General features: G+C 39.9%; 1 protein-coding gene across 3 annotated transcripts in view; it reads left to right on the top strand.

The window, feature by feature from the left end:
• LAZ1 (organic solute transporter ostalpha protein (DUF300)) overlaps positions 1–3,924 on the top strand; it is a 109,633-nt gene extending 105,709 nt beyond the window's left edge. For all 3 annotated transcript variants that reach the window (XM_086496425.1, XM_086496426.1, XM_086496427.1), the window contains 3 exons: positions 1,261–1,509; positions 2,847–3,310; positions 3,446–3,924. In XM_086496425.1, the coding sequence (XP_086352551.1) occupies positions 1,261–1,509; positions 2,847–3,149 (552 nt within the window). In that variant the 3' untranslated portion in view covers positions 3,150–3,310; positions 3,446–3,924. The remainder of the gene's footprint in view (positions 1–1,260; positions 1,510–2,846; positions 3,311–3,445) is intronic.
• Positions 3,925–16,674: the final 12,750 nt, after the last annotated feature.

Raw genomic sequence — 16,674 nt, forward strand, 5'->3', positions numbered from 1 at the left:
TTAGCTCCTTGATTATTGCATCTTTTTCCTCCATGTGCTTTTCCATATTTGTTCTCCATGCTTCAAAACTTGCTACTGACTCATCGAGTTTCTTTTGCATAACGCATTCTGTTACATTTACTTCAGCCTTGATTAGGTTTCGTAATTCCGTTTTCACGATCTGAATTTCCTCGTTCTGTATCCCCCGGATCTCTCTCCTTAGTTCTCTCATCATGTCTCCATACATGGAGTTCCTGTAGCTCTCGGCGTTCGCGTGCATTTCCTTCCTGATGTCATCCCTCATATAGTTTAGCTCTGATTTGAGCATCACCTGGACCTTCTCCATCAATAGCTCATCATGTATCCTGGAGGTTTTCCCAACGCGTAAGGATCCTGGTGATAGTACAGTATCTCTGTTTCTCCGTTTGAAAGTAGCCGTTGTTTTTTTTTTGGGTGGTGTAGCTATCTACACCTGGCCCTTCCTCTTCGGTAGGCGAGTCCATCGAACCCGAGCCCCAAATGTGGGATAGGGTACTAGGGTGAGGGACTGAGAGTATGGCAAACTTAACCAGTTTACCTTAAGGCCTTAAATCTCTTTAAACTTGGACGCAAAGAGAAGGCTTAAAATCTTTTTAAGCTTAAAATTTACCTTAGGGCTTAAAATTGAAATAAACATAAGGGATATTGACGTCCTACGCGTAGAACAGCTGGGGCGACCGCTGGACTTCCTACGCGTAGAACAACTTGACGTGCTACGCATAGGACTGCGCGGGACATCAGGGCAGCGCGAGCCTCCGGTTCACTCGCTATGCTACTGCTCTGCGTGCGCTGCCTGCTGTAACCTTACGCACTGATGGCCTACGTGCGCTACCTGCCTGCCTGCTGTTCAGAGATGGCGATGGGGCTGTTCACCATGCTCGCCATTGCTGTAACCACCTGCCTGCACGTTTCTGCTCGCGAACAACCACCTACGTGATCTAACCCTGCTTGCGACCTGACAGAGACAGCAGCAGAGACCTGCGCGCTGAGCAGCAGAGAGAGAGAGAGAGAGAGAGAGAGAGAGAGAGAGAGAGAGAGAGAGAGAGAGAGATTGAGATTGATTTTGACCTCTTGATTCTGTAATAAATATGTATGGGCCTTGTCATCACGTAGACTACTGATTTTAACCTGCTACCTACACTTAATTCTGTAATAAATATGTACATTGACTACCAATTTGGTGTTTGTAACTCTTCAAATGTACTATTGGTTCAAGAGTATCCGAACTTTTTTTCCTGGCAGATGGGCTTTGCTGCTGTTGCTCATGTCTATGTACTGCCAGCAAAACCTTATCAACTGATGGGCTCTCAAAAACGAGGAAGTGTCTCTGTTATGTCAGATTATGCTGCTATTGACATGCCGCCTGACCCAGAAGAAGTCAAAGATTTAGAAAGGCCCACAGTCAAAAGGCTGCCTTATTCTGAAATTGCAGAGATAGGAACAAGTGTGAAGGATAGTATGCATGATCTTGTATTCAAAGGCGGAGAATATGTAAGTAAGAAATTAATGCGGCTAATGCTACTTGCCAGATATGTCTGCTCTGTAGTCATTTAATATCAATTCCGTAACAAAAGGAGAGTCCTCAGTCACTGAAAAGCACTTCGCATTCTAAAAAATGCCACATTTGCATGTCACATTGCAACATTGACAAAATTGTCATGGCATGCCACATAATTTTTTGGAGTCTTGAATGTCTGGTTCGTTTTACTAGGATGATTGTGGTGCCTCATAAATTTTGCATGCACACTTTTAGGTTGTATTGTTTTTTTGGCTTGTATTAAATGCGAAGAGAAATCGAACTAGAGGATTTTTGCATTCTTTTTCTTCACGTTAAGGAAAGCCTTGGGCAAATTTTTCTTAGAGCCACTGTTTCTGGTGGGGAATAACTCGATTTGGAGGAGGCGCAAGATCCTGTATGCAATCTGTGTTATAATTTTTAGACTTAATACATTTTCAAACACAGTATTATTGGCAACTTTAACCTTTAGAGTAGCAATTCAATGGGTGTAGCATGGACAACAAAAGCTGGTTTTTCTCCCAATGGACTTGTAGAATGATCTAGTTGGTTTTGTGAATGAGAGCTGTACAGTAGTCATTGATTATGGCCATATGGGAGCACTCTGTTGAGCAGGTTGGTATGTTGTAGGGTTGGATTTTGGCTTTCTAGGTTGGCCATTGGAGGACATTCCGTCCAATGGTTTAATGACATAGAGTACTTAAATAGACTACACAGATGCTATGTTTTGACAAGCTGTAATGTGCCCATGACAAGCTCTGCTTGATTGTGGGGAACGAAGCTAATTTGCTCAGGATGTTTTACCTCTTAATAAATGCTCAACAGTCAATAGGTGGAAGCTTCATTGCTGGAACTTGACGAACCTGTTGTTGGCCCATTGGTAGGTTCAGCTCTGTTGCTGCAATTAAAGGTTGATGCATTGGTTCTTAGGGCTGTTGAATAAGATTTTCTTTGGATAATCTTCCTAGGAGTTAGTCATTCCCCCCTGCAAAGGTCAAACTTAAAATGCACAGTCAAGCTTTGATGGATCTCCGTGGATGAAATCTGAGCAACATAGACATTGAAGAGGCTGGAGAGAGATGGATCCTTACAATTGGAAGCCTTGGGACTGTAGTGTTATCTCCTCTTTAGAATGACAATAGACATGTCTGATAGTTGTCATAGGCCCTCCTGATTTTGTCTTGCAATTAAGAGAGCCGTGTCTGGTATCCTTGCAATTCATCACTCTTTATTAGAGATACATGAATATCAGCTTTGCCTGGTTATTTTATCTTATCCTTCAAATAGTTACGTGCAAAAGGAATGCTTGCAGGTTATCAATGATGTAAATTTTGCGGTAGGAAAAGTCAGAGATCCAGTTCAGAAGGGATTCGGCCGTTTAAAGGCAACCATGCATAGGGACCATAAAAAGCAGGTCAAGGATGACAGCTGGATTCCCACCATCAGAGGTATTGACGACCCTCTGTTGATTGGAAGTATAAGCGATAGTGCAGCAGGCAAGCGGAAAGCAAAGAAATACCCTTATACATACAAGACAGCAGATAGCAGTGGAGAGAGTAGCGATCAAGGTTTGGGTGACTATCATGCTTCAGGTCACCGTTGGACATTCAAGTGACCGATTATTGCCCAGCATTCATGCCTTCAATTCCCCTTCCAACACACTTTGTAAAGCTAAGATGCTGTCAGTTTTTGTTTTGGGTGCTGATCCTCCTGCCAACTCAATATACATTGGCAAATCCGGAGGACTGACGCCAACGGATAATTCTGCAAACACAGGTTGCCTTTCTAATCTCCCATTTCAATAAAAGAAAACCCTGTTATTTTTTAAATTTATAAAAGACCCTTCTTAACAAACAGGGTACCCACGTGGGTTTTGATGGCCTAAATGCATTTATTTTTTTTGTTATTTAGGTCGATAGAGAGGGACGCAAGAGAAATGAAGATGTGCCCTTCTATTCATTGGACAAGAGTTAAGGAAAACCCAACATGGGTGCGGGAATTTTGTGTTGGTGATGTAACAATTAACCTCAAACTTCTCTGATATTTTTGTCACATCCATAGAAAGCCTGCAATGGGAGAGTACAAGCATGTGCTTGGAACTCCCCTTTCATTGTCAAAATCTCATTTGTAACCAAATTCTGATGTATATACATAGTTGGCTGTGGTGCCAGTTCAGAATAATTTTTTGATGTGGCCCACTAAGGAAAGCAAGAGGCATTTTTGTGACATCGCTCAAAAGATAGCATTCGTATACCTGATCTCTCTCTCTTTTACAAAACAAAACTAAGTCTGTACTTGCACAAGATGTCAATGCAAGAGACTACAGGGTTGGTTTGTGTTATATCTTTCTTGGAATGGAAAAACTCAGCAAAAGATTCAAGTCCTAACTTTATTCTGTGTACTTTATGTTTCACAAATAGTATTGTAAAGATTACTCAAATGTATTTCTTTGCTGGCGATAGGGTCGGCTTCCTGTCATTTTAAATTTGGTTTTTTCAGTATGCTCTATTGATGTATGGTCACCTTCATGGTATGATTTGTTTATCTCTGGGGCCTATTTGGAAAGCCCTAGGTAAAGCTTGGTATAAGCTACTACCTTTCTTTCGTTTAACATCTTTGGGCAATGTCCTACCACATGCTCCATATTTGAGCTATGAAGAACCTGATTTACTACCTTTTTGGAAAGTTTGTTTGCTATCCATCTAGTACTTGTAACTCGTCAGTTTTTTTCCCAAAATGGAATAAAAAAACCCTTTTGTAAACATAACCATGTAATTTGCTTGCTTCTTGTAGTGTTCCTCATAATGTGCATACTTTGAGCAATAATACCATTGGATAGAGTTATGATTGCTTCTCTTCTTATCTCTAGAGGAATGACCTCTGCCATGAGAAAGTGGTTATTGTCATGAAAATGTTGAGCATTGTGCTGGCTGGGTTGATGTCTTCCTCTGCCTCAATGAGTGTTGAATCTTCCTCTTCCTCTTGTTGAGAAGAGGGCTCTTATCATTGGTTGTTTTGTTGCTTGGGGATCTTCCTCCATCATGCATAATCCTCATGGTTGCTTGCCTTTGGTCTTCATCTCTAAGGATGTGCTCTATCTCATCAAGTGATGGCTTCTCCCTCAATAAGTCCTTGAACAAGGTCCTTATATCCCTCACTCTTTGTCATCTTGTCTCCAACAAAACCTAGTTGTGGATATATATCTTTTTGATGAAGTTAGCAGCATTCTCCTCTTCATTCCTCTCGAGGCTAGTAAGCTCAACATATTAAGATTGTAATATAACTTCGTAAGAGGAAGGCATATGTAACAATTTTTACCCAAACATCATTGGGGGAAAGAGGGGTTGATCTTTCTTTCTCTATGGTTGCAAATGTAGTAGTCAAACCTTCCAACTCGTAGAGTTTCCATACTTATTGCCCTTGGCTATCACTTATGTTGTGATTCTTTGGGTCTCTTAGCCATCTTCAAACTGCACGTTGAGGCCTTTGGCATTCATGGCTTTAATCGATAATAGATTGTTGATAAGTGAGGGTACCAAGAGTACATTTCCAAGTTTCATCCTCAATGTTGTGCCTAATTGAATGGATATATCTCCTTTTCGTACAATAGCATTAGGAGTACTATGTCAAGTGTAGAAGTTACCATTGTGTGAAGCATCTAAAGTAGGAAAATATTCAACATGTGAGGTAACATGGGAGCTTCCCCACTATTAGTCCACCATGGTTCTTCCATCCATGGTCCACACACTAATGGCTTGCTTGATCTTTGGCTTTGAGGACTTCTTTCTCCATCAATAAAGTTGGTTGCTTTTTCCTTTAAACCAACTTTCTTATTCTTGCAATGTTCCTCATAATGTGCATACTTAGAGGAGTAAGACCATTGGATAGAGTTATGTCTGCTTTTAACTCTACCTCTTTCTCTTATCTCTAGAGAAATGGCCTCCTCTTCCAGGAGGGAAGTGGTTATCTTCATGAAATGCTGAGAATTGTTGTGGTTGGGTTGATGTCTTCCTCTACCTTGTTGAGTGTTGAATCTTCTCTTCCTCTTGTTGAGAAGGGGCCTTTATCATTGATCATTTTGTTGCTTGTGGTTCTTCCTACATCATGCATAGTCCTCCTGGCTGTTTGCCTTTGGTCTTCATATCTAAGAATCTTCTCCGTCTCATGAAGTGATGACTTCTCCCTCAAGAGAATAAGTCCTTTAATAAGGCCCTTATATCTCTTTCTCAATTGATGTACAATCGTTGTCAAGAGTTCACCATTTTTCATCTTGTCTCCAACAAAAACTAGTTGTTGATCTAAATCTTGAACTCTTTTGATGAAATTAGTGGCATTCTTCTCTTGATTCCTTTTGAGGTTGGTATTTCAACACGTTAAGATTGTCCTTTTAGGAAAATGTTCATATTACAAGTTATGGCCTAAATACCAAAAAGTTTGTGAACCTTTGTGAACCTTTTATATCTAATTTTGTATCCAAATAAAACTTCGTAGGCTCTATGAGCTATATATTTTCCCTCAAAGTTCACACACAAAAATTCTATTGTGGCAAAAGCAAACCAGTAGTGTCTAGAGAGGCTTGACCTAGAGAACATATCACCAAAAAAAAATCATAAAACATTTTTCATGAATATTAAATTTTACATAACAAAATGGGGCTTTTAAGCTTAGTGAAGGGATCTTAGAAATGGGGTTTTTAAGCTCAGTGAAGGGATCTTAGAAATGACGAACCTTCTAAGTGATTAATTTTTTCTAGCACCCTAAAAGGAAACTTTAATCTCTTGTTGAGCTATCAACTTAGTATCAAGTACTAATTGTCAAAAAGAAAATCCAAAAAATCTCAAAAGAAAATCAAATAATTTGTGTATAATCTCAAACTTCTCCACACACACACACACACACACACACACACACACACACACACACACACACACACACACACACACACACACACACACATGTATGTACAATGAGGAAATTAATACTCGGTCAAACTGGGGAATCGGTTGAAATTTTTCCGTTAACACCCAAATCTATAACTAATGATGTTATTTGCTAGAGCCTGGTCCCTTAACCTCTATTTAAGAGGGATTCATACAGTGTCTTTTCAAGCTCAATGCAAAGTGGTAGGTGGTCCCTTAACCTCTATTTAAGAGGGACTCATACAGTGTCGTTTCAAGCTCAATGCAAAGTGGTAGGTGGTTCCTTGTTAGCATTCAGGTACTCTATTATTCTCACTCTATCTCCCTCTCTAGGTTGGTAAAACCCCCCAATCCCCAACCATTTGTATCAGAGCATCCGATAAGAGATCCATTTTAGGACTTCCAAAGCTAAAACCATCTAACTTTAGGTCCTTTAGGTTGTACATTGATTCATTTCTAACCTATTTTAGTTAAGGTTATGAGGTAGTCCAACTCACAATTTCACTTTTCCAAGTTGTAGTTATCACCATGATCTATACTAGCATTATCTCCTTGACAACTGAAGAGGAGTTGTTTCTCAACTTAAGATGAACCAATTTGATGATCCATAGCTTCATTTTGATTTGATTTGTCTCTATGAGTTTACTATGAGAAACCAAGCTAGGTTTTGATCTCATTCCTGGTGTAGAAAGTTTCATGGCTAGAGCCCCTAAATCGTAGGGGAATTTTAAGGTAGGTAATATGTAGCTAGAACAATTGGCTCAAATTCCTTATGTACTAGGAGAACAAGCTTATCTTGAATGGTGAAAATTTATATCTTACAAGCTTTATTCTCATTGCACAAGAGGTAATTTGGCAAGCTCTCTTGGATTCAAGGTCACTCTTATGTTTTCTTGAACATCCAAACTTTGGTGCAATATTAAGGAGCTCTATCATCCAAAATTTTAGATTCTATCTGTAGACTACAAAAAACCAGAGGGTCATTTATCTGCAACCATTGGAGGGTAATGAATAGATGGATGATTACATGACTAAGAGGGCTTGCACATGGTTGATAAGGCAATGGCTACCACTTTCTTAACATTAGACATGGAGAGAGAGAGAGAGAGAGACAGAGAGAGAGAGAGAGAGAGAGAGAGAGAGAGAGAGAGAGAGAGAGAGAGAGAGAGAGAGGGGGAGTTTTGTGGATTGTAGAGATGTGAAAAAAATCATCAATAATTATCAAGAGATCAAAATGAAAAACCATTTCACAGAAACATGCCCACACTACAGTATCAATTGATTAAAAGATCCAATTTTTTTTCCTTTTAACGTAGAAGTTGCCTTTCCATAACCATCTGAAAGGACTAATCTGATCAAATGCAAATATTTTGAGTAAAATATGTCCAAGATAGGCAAAAAACTTTTAAGCATGGTCAAAGCTCATTGACAACTAACTACATAGGTAGGTGATAGACCTATCAAAATTCTATAATTTGGAATAGATCCATCCAAATTAGGTGAAAATTTTATAGTTTTATGTGAAAGTTTCTATTTTGGAAAGTAAATTATTCTATTCATTTAATATTTGAATAGAAAGTAATCTCAAATTCTTGTTTGCATCTAAAACTTCTATTGAGAAGGTTTGGTCTCATATGCAAAAGTTATGTTCAAATTACTAAAACATGTGAAGAGCTACTTTAGTGGCCCAAACAACATTTGTGGCTCTGATACAAGACTAGTGTTAAATTGAATTGTAAGCATGAATGTTCTTGAAAGAATCTAAATCCTAATTACAAGCAATGATGGACACTAAATGAATATGCTACAATTATCAATAGCACACATGTTTTCCAAAAGTTAAGGCTAGTTTTTTTTAACGTGGGAATGCCTTGAAGATTGGTCATCTTCACATTCAAATACATTGCTAGCTACTTTGCAAATGTCCATGGAACAATGATAAGCATAAACATCTAAATATAGTAATACTAGTTCTACATTTGTTTTCCTTAAAAATAGATTGGAAAAAAATTGTATTATGAGGATGTGGAAATTATTAAGCTTCAAATGAACTAACACTTATTAAGTCTCATAATTATCTCAATTATGAAACTGAATGCTAAGTTACTGAACTTGAAATGAACTCACAAATTATGTTTACATTTCAAATTTCTAGCAAAGGTAATGCCCTCTTATCCCACACAAATTTTCATAACAAAATAAAAAAGCAAATGGATAGTGCACTCCTACCAGAAGCTATTGAGGGATAAATTTATCGAGAGGTTACTCATTCCAACACCATTCCTACAAATGTTTTCTTAATTGCAAGGTTTCCACAAACCGGTCTAGCGATTTAGAGCTCAAAAATTTAAGGTGTCAAGGACCTCCAATACAGCCAATTATGCAAACCATATAGCTCATAACTCATATAGCTATACAGTCTAATAATAGTTGAAGTTACATGGGGCAGCAACTTCCAAGTGGTCACCCATCCAAGTATGGATCTTGCACATCTTGCACATCTTGCACATGTGGAGCGAGTGCTTAAATTCTACAAAACACCAACCATGCCATGGCTCTGATACTAGTCAAAGCTACATGGGGGAGCAACTTCCCAAAGGTCACCTATCCTAGTAATAAACTTGCACATTGGTGAAAGCATGTTTAGGTGGTACCAAAAAGGAGTGTCTTGGACACCCCTTTGGGAGGAGAGAGAGCGGGGTGTGGGTTTAGGGATTTCAAATGTAATAAGTAGAAGTACAAATCCCTTTTGGAAGAGAGAAAGAGAATAAGGCGGCTTGGAATTTTCAAAATAATTTAAAAGTAAAGATAGATATGCAATCTAGAAAAACATCCTTCCTATTAAATGCTATTGAACATTCTCTCGCCTCCACTCCATGTGGACTCTGTAGCACTCTCACAATGGGTCCCTCCATCCCTAGCATTATAGTTATGCCATCTCTCTCTCTCTCTCTCTCTCTCTCTCTCTCTCTCTCTCTCTCTCTCTTTCTCTCTCTCTCTCTCTCTCTCTCTCTCTCTCTCTCTCTCTCCTCCTCCTCCTCCTCCTCCACAGCCTCTGCTTTTGGGCTCCCAATGATTCCTGTCCAGAGTCATCCTGCCTTAGCGTCTGCTTATGAGCTCAAAGATTTGTCAATCTTTTGGCTTTTAGGATAAGACTGATGTCTGTCTCTCTCCTCCATAGCCTCTACAACTGCTTCTGGGTGCAGAAGAATGCTATATGCAACAACTTTTAGCTTTCTCATTGTCCATTAGACCGTGGCTGATGAAATATATCAATAACATAACATCTCAAAATCATCTCTCTCTCTCTCTCTCTCTCTCTCTCTCTCTCTCTCTCCATGATTAGTATGGTTTTGTTTTGATGGTCTTCTTTGTTGTATCATTAGACTCATAACTCACTCCACATGGAATCACATGATGTTGAGAATGGCTGGATGGCACCCTACATCTTCTTCCATTGTCTATTACACAACACATCCCAAGGAATCTTCTGTTGGTTCTACAAAACTACTGGACTGCAAAAAGAGGGAACAAAGAAGCATTCAAAAGAGGATGGCACGAACGCATGATGATGGTGACATTGATGAGCCAGATGCAAAGAAAATCTATAGGACAATTGCTAAGTGTTGTCTTAATCAAACAAACGGGCTTTGTAAGGGTCTTCAAACGAATATTCTACATCAACTACTCCTTCATCCAACATTCTCAGTGTTGCAAGACACACCGGAGACAATTGAGAGTCATTTCCTCTAAAATTTGTCTTACACTATTTGAGGTGAAGACACCTCATTCAAATAATGAGTCGTTTTTTAAATGAATATCATGGCATGCCTCATGGAGAAAGTGGGGGTGACAAATAAGCAGTAGATATGTTGCCAAGGCTTTAAGACTTCACTAAGAAATGTTATTGGTGCCAATTTTTGGCTGCAACATAATGTGGAGGAGGAGTCACATCCCTTAGATGCTTGTCACCGTCAATTGCATAGAAGAAGCACCTTAACGATCGAAATCAAGGAAATCATGTTTCAATTCTGGTCGGTGGAAAAACCCCCTTTTCCTCAAACAAGAAAGATATTGTTCAAAAGAGAGTAGGCAAGAGTGCACAAGTACTGCATCCAATGTATCTACTTGATTTGCCTTAGGTACATCATCCCAAACTTTTGAACATCTTGAAAGTGTGTCATAATGCTTTACTATGTGCTTCTAATATTTTCAAAATGCTTTACGGTGCTTGAAGGTGCCTCCAACTATTTTCATGTGTATGGTAGTTCATTATAATACTTAACTGTGCTATTTAGTGCTTGACAGAGATTTATAAATGATTCCAATATCTCATGATTGCTTGTGAGTGCATCCAAGTGCTTCAAAATGTCTCCCAATGATCCCAAAGGCTCTTCCCAATGCTTGACAATCCATTCTTGTGCACTATCATTTTTTATAGCACTTGTTACAACTTAATGAATGATTAAAAATGCTTCTTAGTGCCTCTAAGTGCTTCGAGCTACTTCTCAAAGAGTGCTTATCAATGCATTACTACACTTGACCAATTTTTATGGTTCTTCATAGAGCTTTATAATTCTTATTGATGCATTAAAGTGCTTGATCATGCTTTTCATAGTGCTTGATCTTATTTTTATGGTTCTTCATAGAGCTTTATAATTCTTATTGATGCATTAAAGTGCTTGATCATGCTTTTATGGTGCTAAAGAGAGCTTCATAAGTGTTTACATGCCTCTAACGGCTTCTAAGTGCTTCTCACTAAGTGCTTTCATTTCCAACTGATGAAAAGTGCTTCAAAGTCCTACAAGCCTCCAATATCCTCTAAATGATCCCAAATGCCTCAAAGTGCTTCAAATTTGATTCCAAGTGCTTTTTAGTACCTTCATGTGCTGCTATCTTAGTTGATTCTTATTGCTTCAAAAAGATTCCAAAGGCTTTGAGTACTTGGAAGTGATTATGAAGCGAACAAGTGCTTTCAAGTGCTTATTCATAAATGCTTCCAAGTGCTTATGAAGCGAGCGAGTGCTTTCAAGTGCTTATTCATAAATGCTTCCAAGGTCTTCTAAATGCTTTTGAGTGATTTCAAGTGCTTCCAAAAGATTCCAAATACTTTAGGGTGCTTTGAAGAGCTCATGAAAAACTGTAATGGAAATGGAAAAGTCACTTGTTTCTTGTCAGGTGGCAAAAAATAAGGGCTATGCAAAAGGATATCACATTTATGGACATTTCATTATTTAAGTGCTCTTATGAGCTATGGATATTTATGTCCAGCCGGCCAGTATGTATTGAGCATTCAAAAAATCTATAAATAAATACGTGCAATAGGAAACTGCTCACTCTTGTACGGGGGGAGATTGCACCAAGTGCCTATGTCCATTCTTCTCTCTTTTCTCGCCGTGCTGGTGTAGCGCTCCGCTCTAGGACGTGCACCTGCATATGCTTCTTTGCTCTATCTCACTCTTTGTCATTCTATGTTCGTGTATAGCCTTGATTATAAATTTGGGCGATTTGCCAGGTACGTGGATCCGTCGGTTATGGCCTATGTTATGCTATTTTTGATATTTCGTGTGCTTCCATATGCTTCAATGTGCTGCTAAATGATTTTTGTGCTTCCCAGTGCCTCCAAGGTTTTTTGAATGCTTTTTAGTGCTTCCAAAATCTTCCAAATAATTTAGAGCACTTTAAGGAGCTCATGAAAGAATCCAAGTGCTTCAAAGTGCTCCTCAAGAAAGTCCTTTGTGTGCTGTCATGTGCTTCCAAATGTGATGTGGAATGCTTTTCAGTGCTTTTCGATGCTTTTGAAAGCTTTCAAGTGCTTGCAAGTGCTTTCGAATGCTTTCAAGTCCTTCAAGTTCCCTTCAAGTATTGTTGTGTGCTTGTGCCTCTATGTGCTTCTTAGTGCCCTAAGTGCATCTTAGAGATACCCAGATGTGTTTACTATGCTTGCAAGTAGTTTCCAGTACATAGTATTTCTAAATGTTTCTTTTTTCCAAAGACATGTTGGATGATATGAAATTGCAGAATGAACTTATACACCAAGATATGAAGACTACTCGGGATAGACATAAGAGTTATGCTAACCATAAGCAATATATTTGACTCTTTGAAGATGGAGATATGGTACTTTTGAGAGTGAAGACCAAACACAACTCTTTGTCGATGGATAAGTGCAAGAAACTTAGTGCAAGATATTGTGGACCTTCTGTCATGACAAAAAGAATCGATGATCAAGCTTATCATTTATTGTTACCACCTCATATCAAGGTACATGATGTTTTCCATGTTTACTTGCTTAAGAAGTTTGTGCCCACCGATCCAAATCACATTCTTGATAATTCTGGCTTATATACTATTGATGTATTTGAGAAAATCTATAATAGCATGCCCTCAAAGGAGAAATTGTAAGTTCTATCGATGTGATAATTCATAGCCTGCACGGTTTGTACTCACGTATGTCTGAAAAAAACCACTTAACACTTTTCCAGCACTAAGCACCACTTGATAGCACTTTTCTAGTAATTCACCACCACTAAGCATCCCTTGAAAACACTTTTTCAACACTTCAACACCACTAAGCACCACTTGCTAGCAATTTTCTAGCAATTCACCACCACTAAGAACCACTTGACAACACTTCACCACCACTAAGCACCACTTAATAACACTTTTCTAGCACTTCACCACCACTACGCACCACTTGATAGAAATTTTCTAGCAGTTCACCACCACTAAGAACCACTCGACAACACTTCACCACCACTAAGAACCACTCGATAACACTTTTCTACCACTTCACCACCACAGAGGATAGGCACTTTCTAGCACTTGCTATTCTCTTGACAACCACCTAAAATCATTAATTAGGCCCTTTGTACTACTTGAGAGTACATTCACACCACTTGATCAGCACTTTACAACACACTCAAGATAAGAATCAAGTGGACATCAACACAAAAGCATTCCTATATAAGGATGAATTCATCACAGTTGTTATGAACCGAGGTTTACATACAAAGTCAATTAGCTACACAAGAAGTTATATAGATAGGGAGTGAAGGCAGTTAGATATAGGAGATGTTAGGGTAGGGAGTTATTATGGCAATATTTTCGTTCTTTGGCCTCTTATATTTGGCTCGTGTAGGAGTATGGTTGGGGGGCATTTTTGAAATTTTTGGAGAGGCGATTCCATGTTAGGACCGTACCTTCAAATCCAAAATATCCCAGTTCCATTGTGCAAGAGCCTTCTTCTTGGCATCAAATGGACACTCACTGAGAGTTTTTGCCCTATCAACACTCTGAGCCAATTATAACACAAATTCAACCACATCATCTTTCAAGAAATGTTCCACTACCTCTCATCCTCCTTCTCCAGCTTAGGAAGAATCACATAGCAAGAAGAATCATTAAAGTACATCTTATACAAGAAGCCGTGTAGCACTAATGTGCTTGACTTATTGAACTTAAAGAAAAGATACCAAAAAGTTTCTACCTTTTTGAAGTACACTGGATCTGGAGAGTTATAAAAAGTACAATTGGTAACATGGCAGGTGCTTTGTGAGAGCCAACCACTCAAGCAACACATGGCCCGAGTCAAGCACTTTCCAATAGCATTTTTGTCAGGAAAAGGGCAAGGCCGGACTAGACAAGGGCAAGGCCGGGCTAGGCAGTGTGGAAAGGGAGTCCAACTAGGGCAAAGGGCTAGGAGCCATGCTATATAGTGGGAGGTTGGGAGGTGGACTCCAAGGCACTAGTTCCCCTAGTCTTACACTGGTATCAAGAGCCAAGTTCCTAATTTTGGGAAAAAGGAAGGCGTGGTGCTTTTTAGCCACACAAAGCCTTGCATGAGTTGCATGCCGTGGTCGAAAACCGTGGAGCTTCTCTCTTGCTAAGGGATGACGATGAAGTGAAACTCCGTGTGCAGACGGGCTTGGCAATGGGAGCCGCCAGGTGAAGGATCACAAAAACGACCGCGCATAGGCTCAACAGGAGCGCGTCGGGCTGCTGGTCAACTTTCGACACAGGACCGACCCCCTCATCTTTCCCTTGCTGTCGCGTGCTGCCCTGCTCACGGCTATGGCGATTTGAGGTTATGTGTTCACATATAAATGCCTAAGGCCAAGGGCCTTAGGACTTAAAATTGGTATTAAGGGTGATACACACCCCGCAACGAGCAACAAGCTCCGACCCCCGGATTTCGTAAGCACATATTGGAGTTGGATCAAAGACAGGGTGGGCAAGTACACGACACGTACACAAATTCCTTGTGTACTGGTTGCAAAAAATCAACAATTCGATAAAGCTTCGCAAGGTGATTTATTGGCGACGGTATTTATCAAATTAATTGTGGTCGAAAGCAATACCACTCACACTCGATTCGGCTACAACGTGTTCAAATCGATTACCTGCACGGCTAAAATTTTGGATCGATTTCGACTTGGACAATCGACGTAATTAGCAAGGCTAATTAACCTTTGTGTTGCATCCTACATCTACAGGACATCTTCTCGACATCAGATATTCTTCTTGCTATTCCTTCCACTGCACTCTGTCACCATGGATTCCGATATCAATATGACTTTTGATTTCAATCATAATATGTCTGATCCTGCCCACGATGGCTCGCGGTCGGATGCTCTCACGGAGAGTGCTCGCGATGCTACGGCGGGTGACGACACTTATGAACTGCTTGATATTCAATAATTTCGTGCACTTCAGACACGCATATCAGTCATGGAAGGAAATTTTGCATCTTTAAATGAAAACTTCACTAAATTATCCACGTTAGTGATACAATTAATGCAACAGCAGTCCAAGGGTTCTGCTGACATGCACATGCATGAGCACGTTGCTACACTGAGGCAAGGCCCTTATGATCAAGGACAAGGTCCATCTGCCAATGCTTTGTACACTCTCATTGCAAAAGAGGTGGATGAGTTGTTGAAAAACACCAAACCACCGACTTTTAAGGGAGAAGACCGAGATCGCAATAAGGATGCAGTAAATATCTTTCTCAGCACAAGTGGGATGGAATTCACGCCTTACGGCATACTAAGGACGCAGTCAGAGTATTGCAAACAAGTTTAACTTTGGAAGGCGAGGCCTACAAATGGTGGACGTCTCTCAAGGAGAAGAATATCATACCACAGAGTTGGGAATCTTTTGAAACTATGTTTTGCAAAGAATTCTTGCCTACAAATGAGGCAGATCGGAATTGGACGGCTTGGGACACGTGTTCCATGCGCCAATACCCATCATTACTTGAATATATATCCCACTATTGGGATGTTATCCTCAAGTTGGAAGGCCTAAACACCTTTCAACAAGTACGTGGGTTTATCCATGGTCTGACGCCAGAGCTTAAGAAGCACGTCAAGACTCAAGACCCTAAAACACTTGAGGAAGCCATAGTGAAAGCACACATTCACGATGATCCAGATGAAAAGAAATCAAATCATAATCACGTGCGTGCGAAGAAAGATGGTAATACACGCACACAGTACGGGCACAATAAAAGAAAATTTATAGTAGCGAATTTAGAAGCATCTAAAAAACCGAAGGGGTCCAGAGGTCCTGTCTCTCCTGAGGAATTTGATAAAGCTAAGAAAGAGAAATTATGTTTCCAATGCTTGGGAAGCGGGCATGGCAAAAAGGATTGTCCCAAGGGGAAATCTGCTCTCATGGCAAGGAGAAAGCAGTGCACATGGTGCAACTGCTACCTCTTGAGTCTTCCTCACGATTTTCTACAGTGGAAGTAACACACATCGAGGTGGTGCATGAATGCTGTCTCACAGCTTTTATGTGGCAACTGACCTTCGGACCACATGAGTTAGTACGTATTCACAGATCTCTGCAAGGGCACAAGGTGCGCATCTTCGTAGATGACGATGCTACTCACAATTTTATCAATTATGGATTTTATCAATATATAGTTAACTCTACCTCTTTCTCTTATCTCTAGAGAAATGGCCCCCTCTTCCAAGAGGGAAGTGGTTATCTTCATGAAATGCTGAGAATTGTTGTGGTTGGGTTGATGTCTTCCTCTACCTTGTTGAGTGTTGAATCTTCTCTTCCTCTTGTTGAGAAGGGGCCTTTATCATTGATCGTTTTGTTGCTTGTGGTTCTTCCTACATCATGCATAGTCCTCCTGGCTGTTTGCCTTTGGTCTTCATATCTAAGAATCTTCTCCGTCTCATGAAGTGATGACTTCTCCCTCAAGAGAAT

The sequence above is a fragment of the Adiantum capillus-veneris genome, chromosome 23 (genome assembly GCF_014529385.1).
Source record: "Adiantum capillus-veneris isolate H3 chromosome 23, ASM1452938v2, whole genome shotgun sequence".
NCBI lineage: Eukaryota > Viridiplantae > Streptophyta > Polypodiopsida > Polypodiales > Pteridaceae > Adiantum > Adiantum capillus-veneris.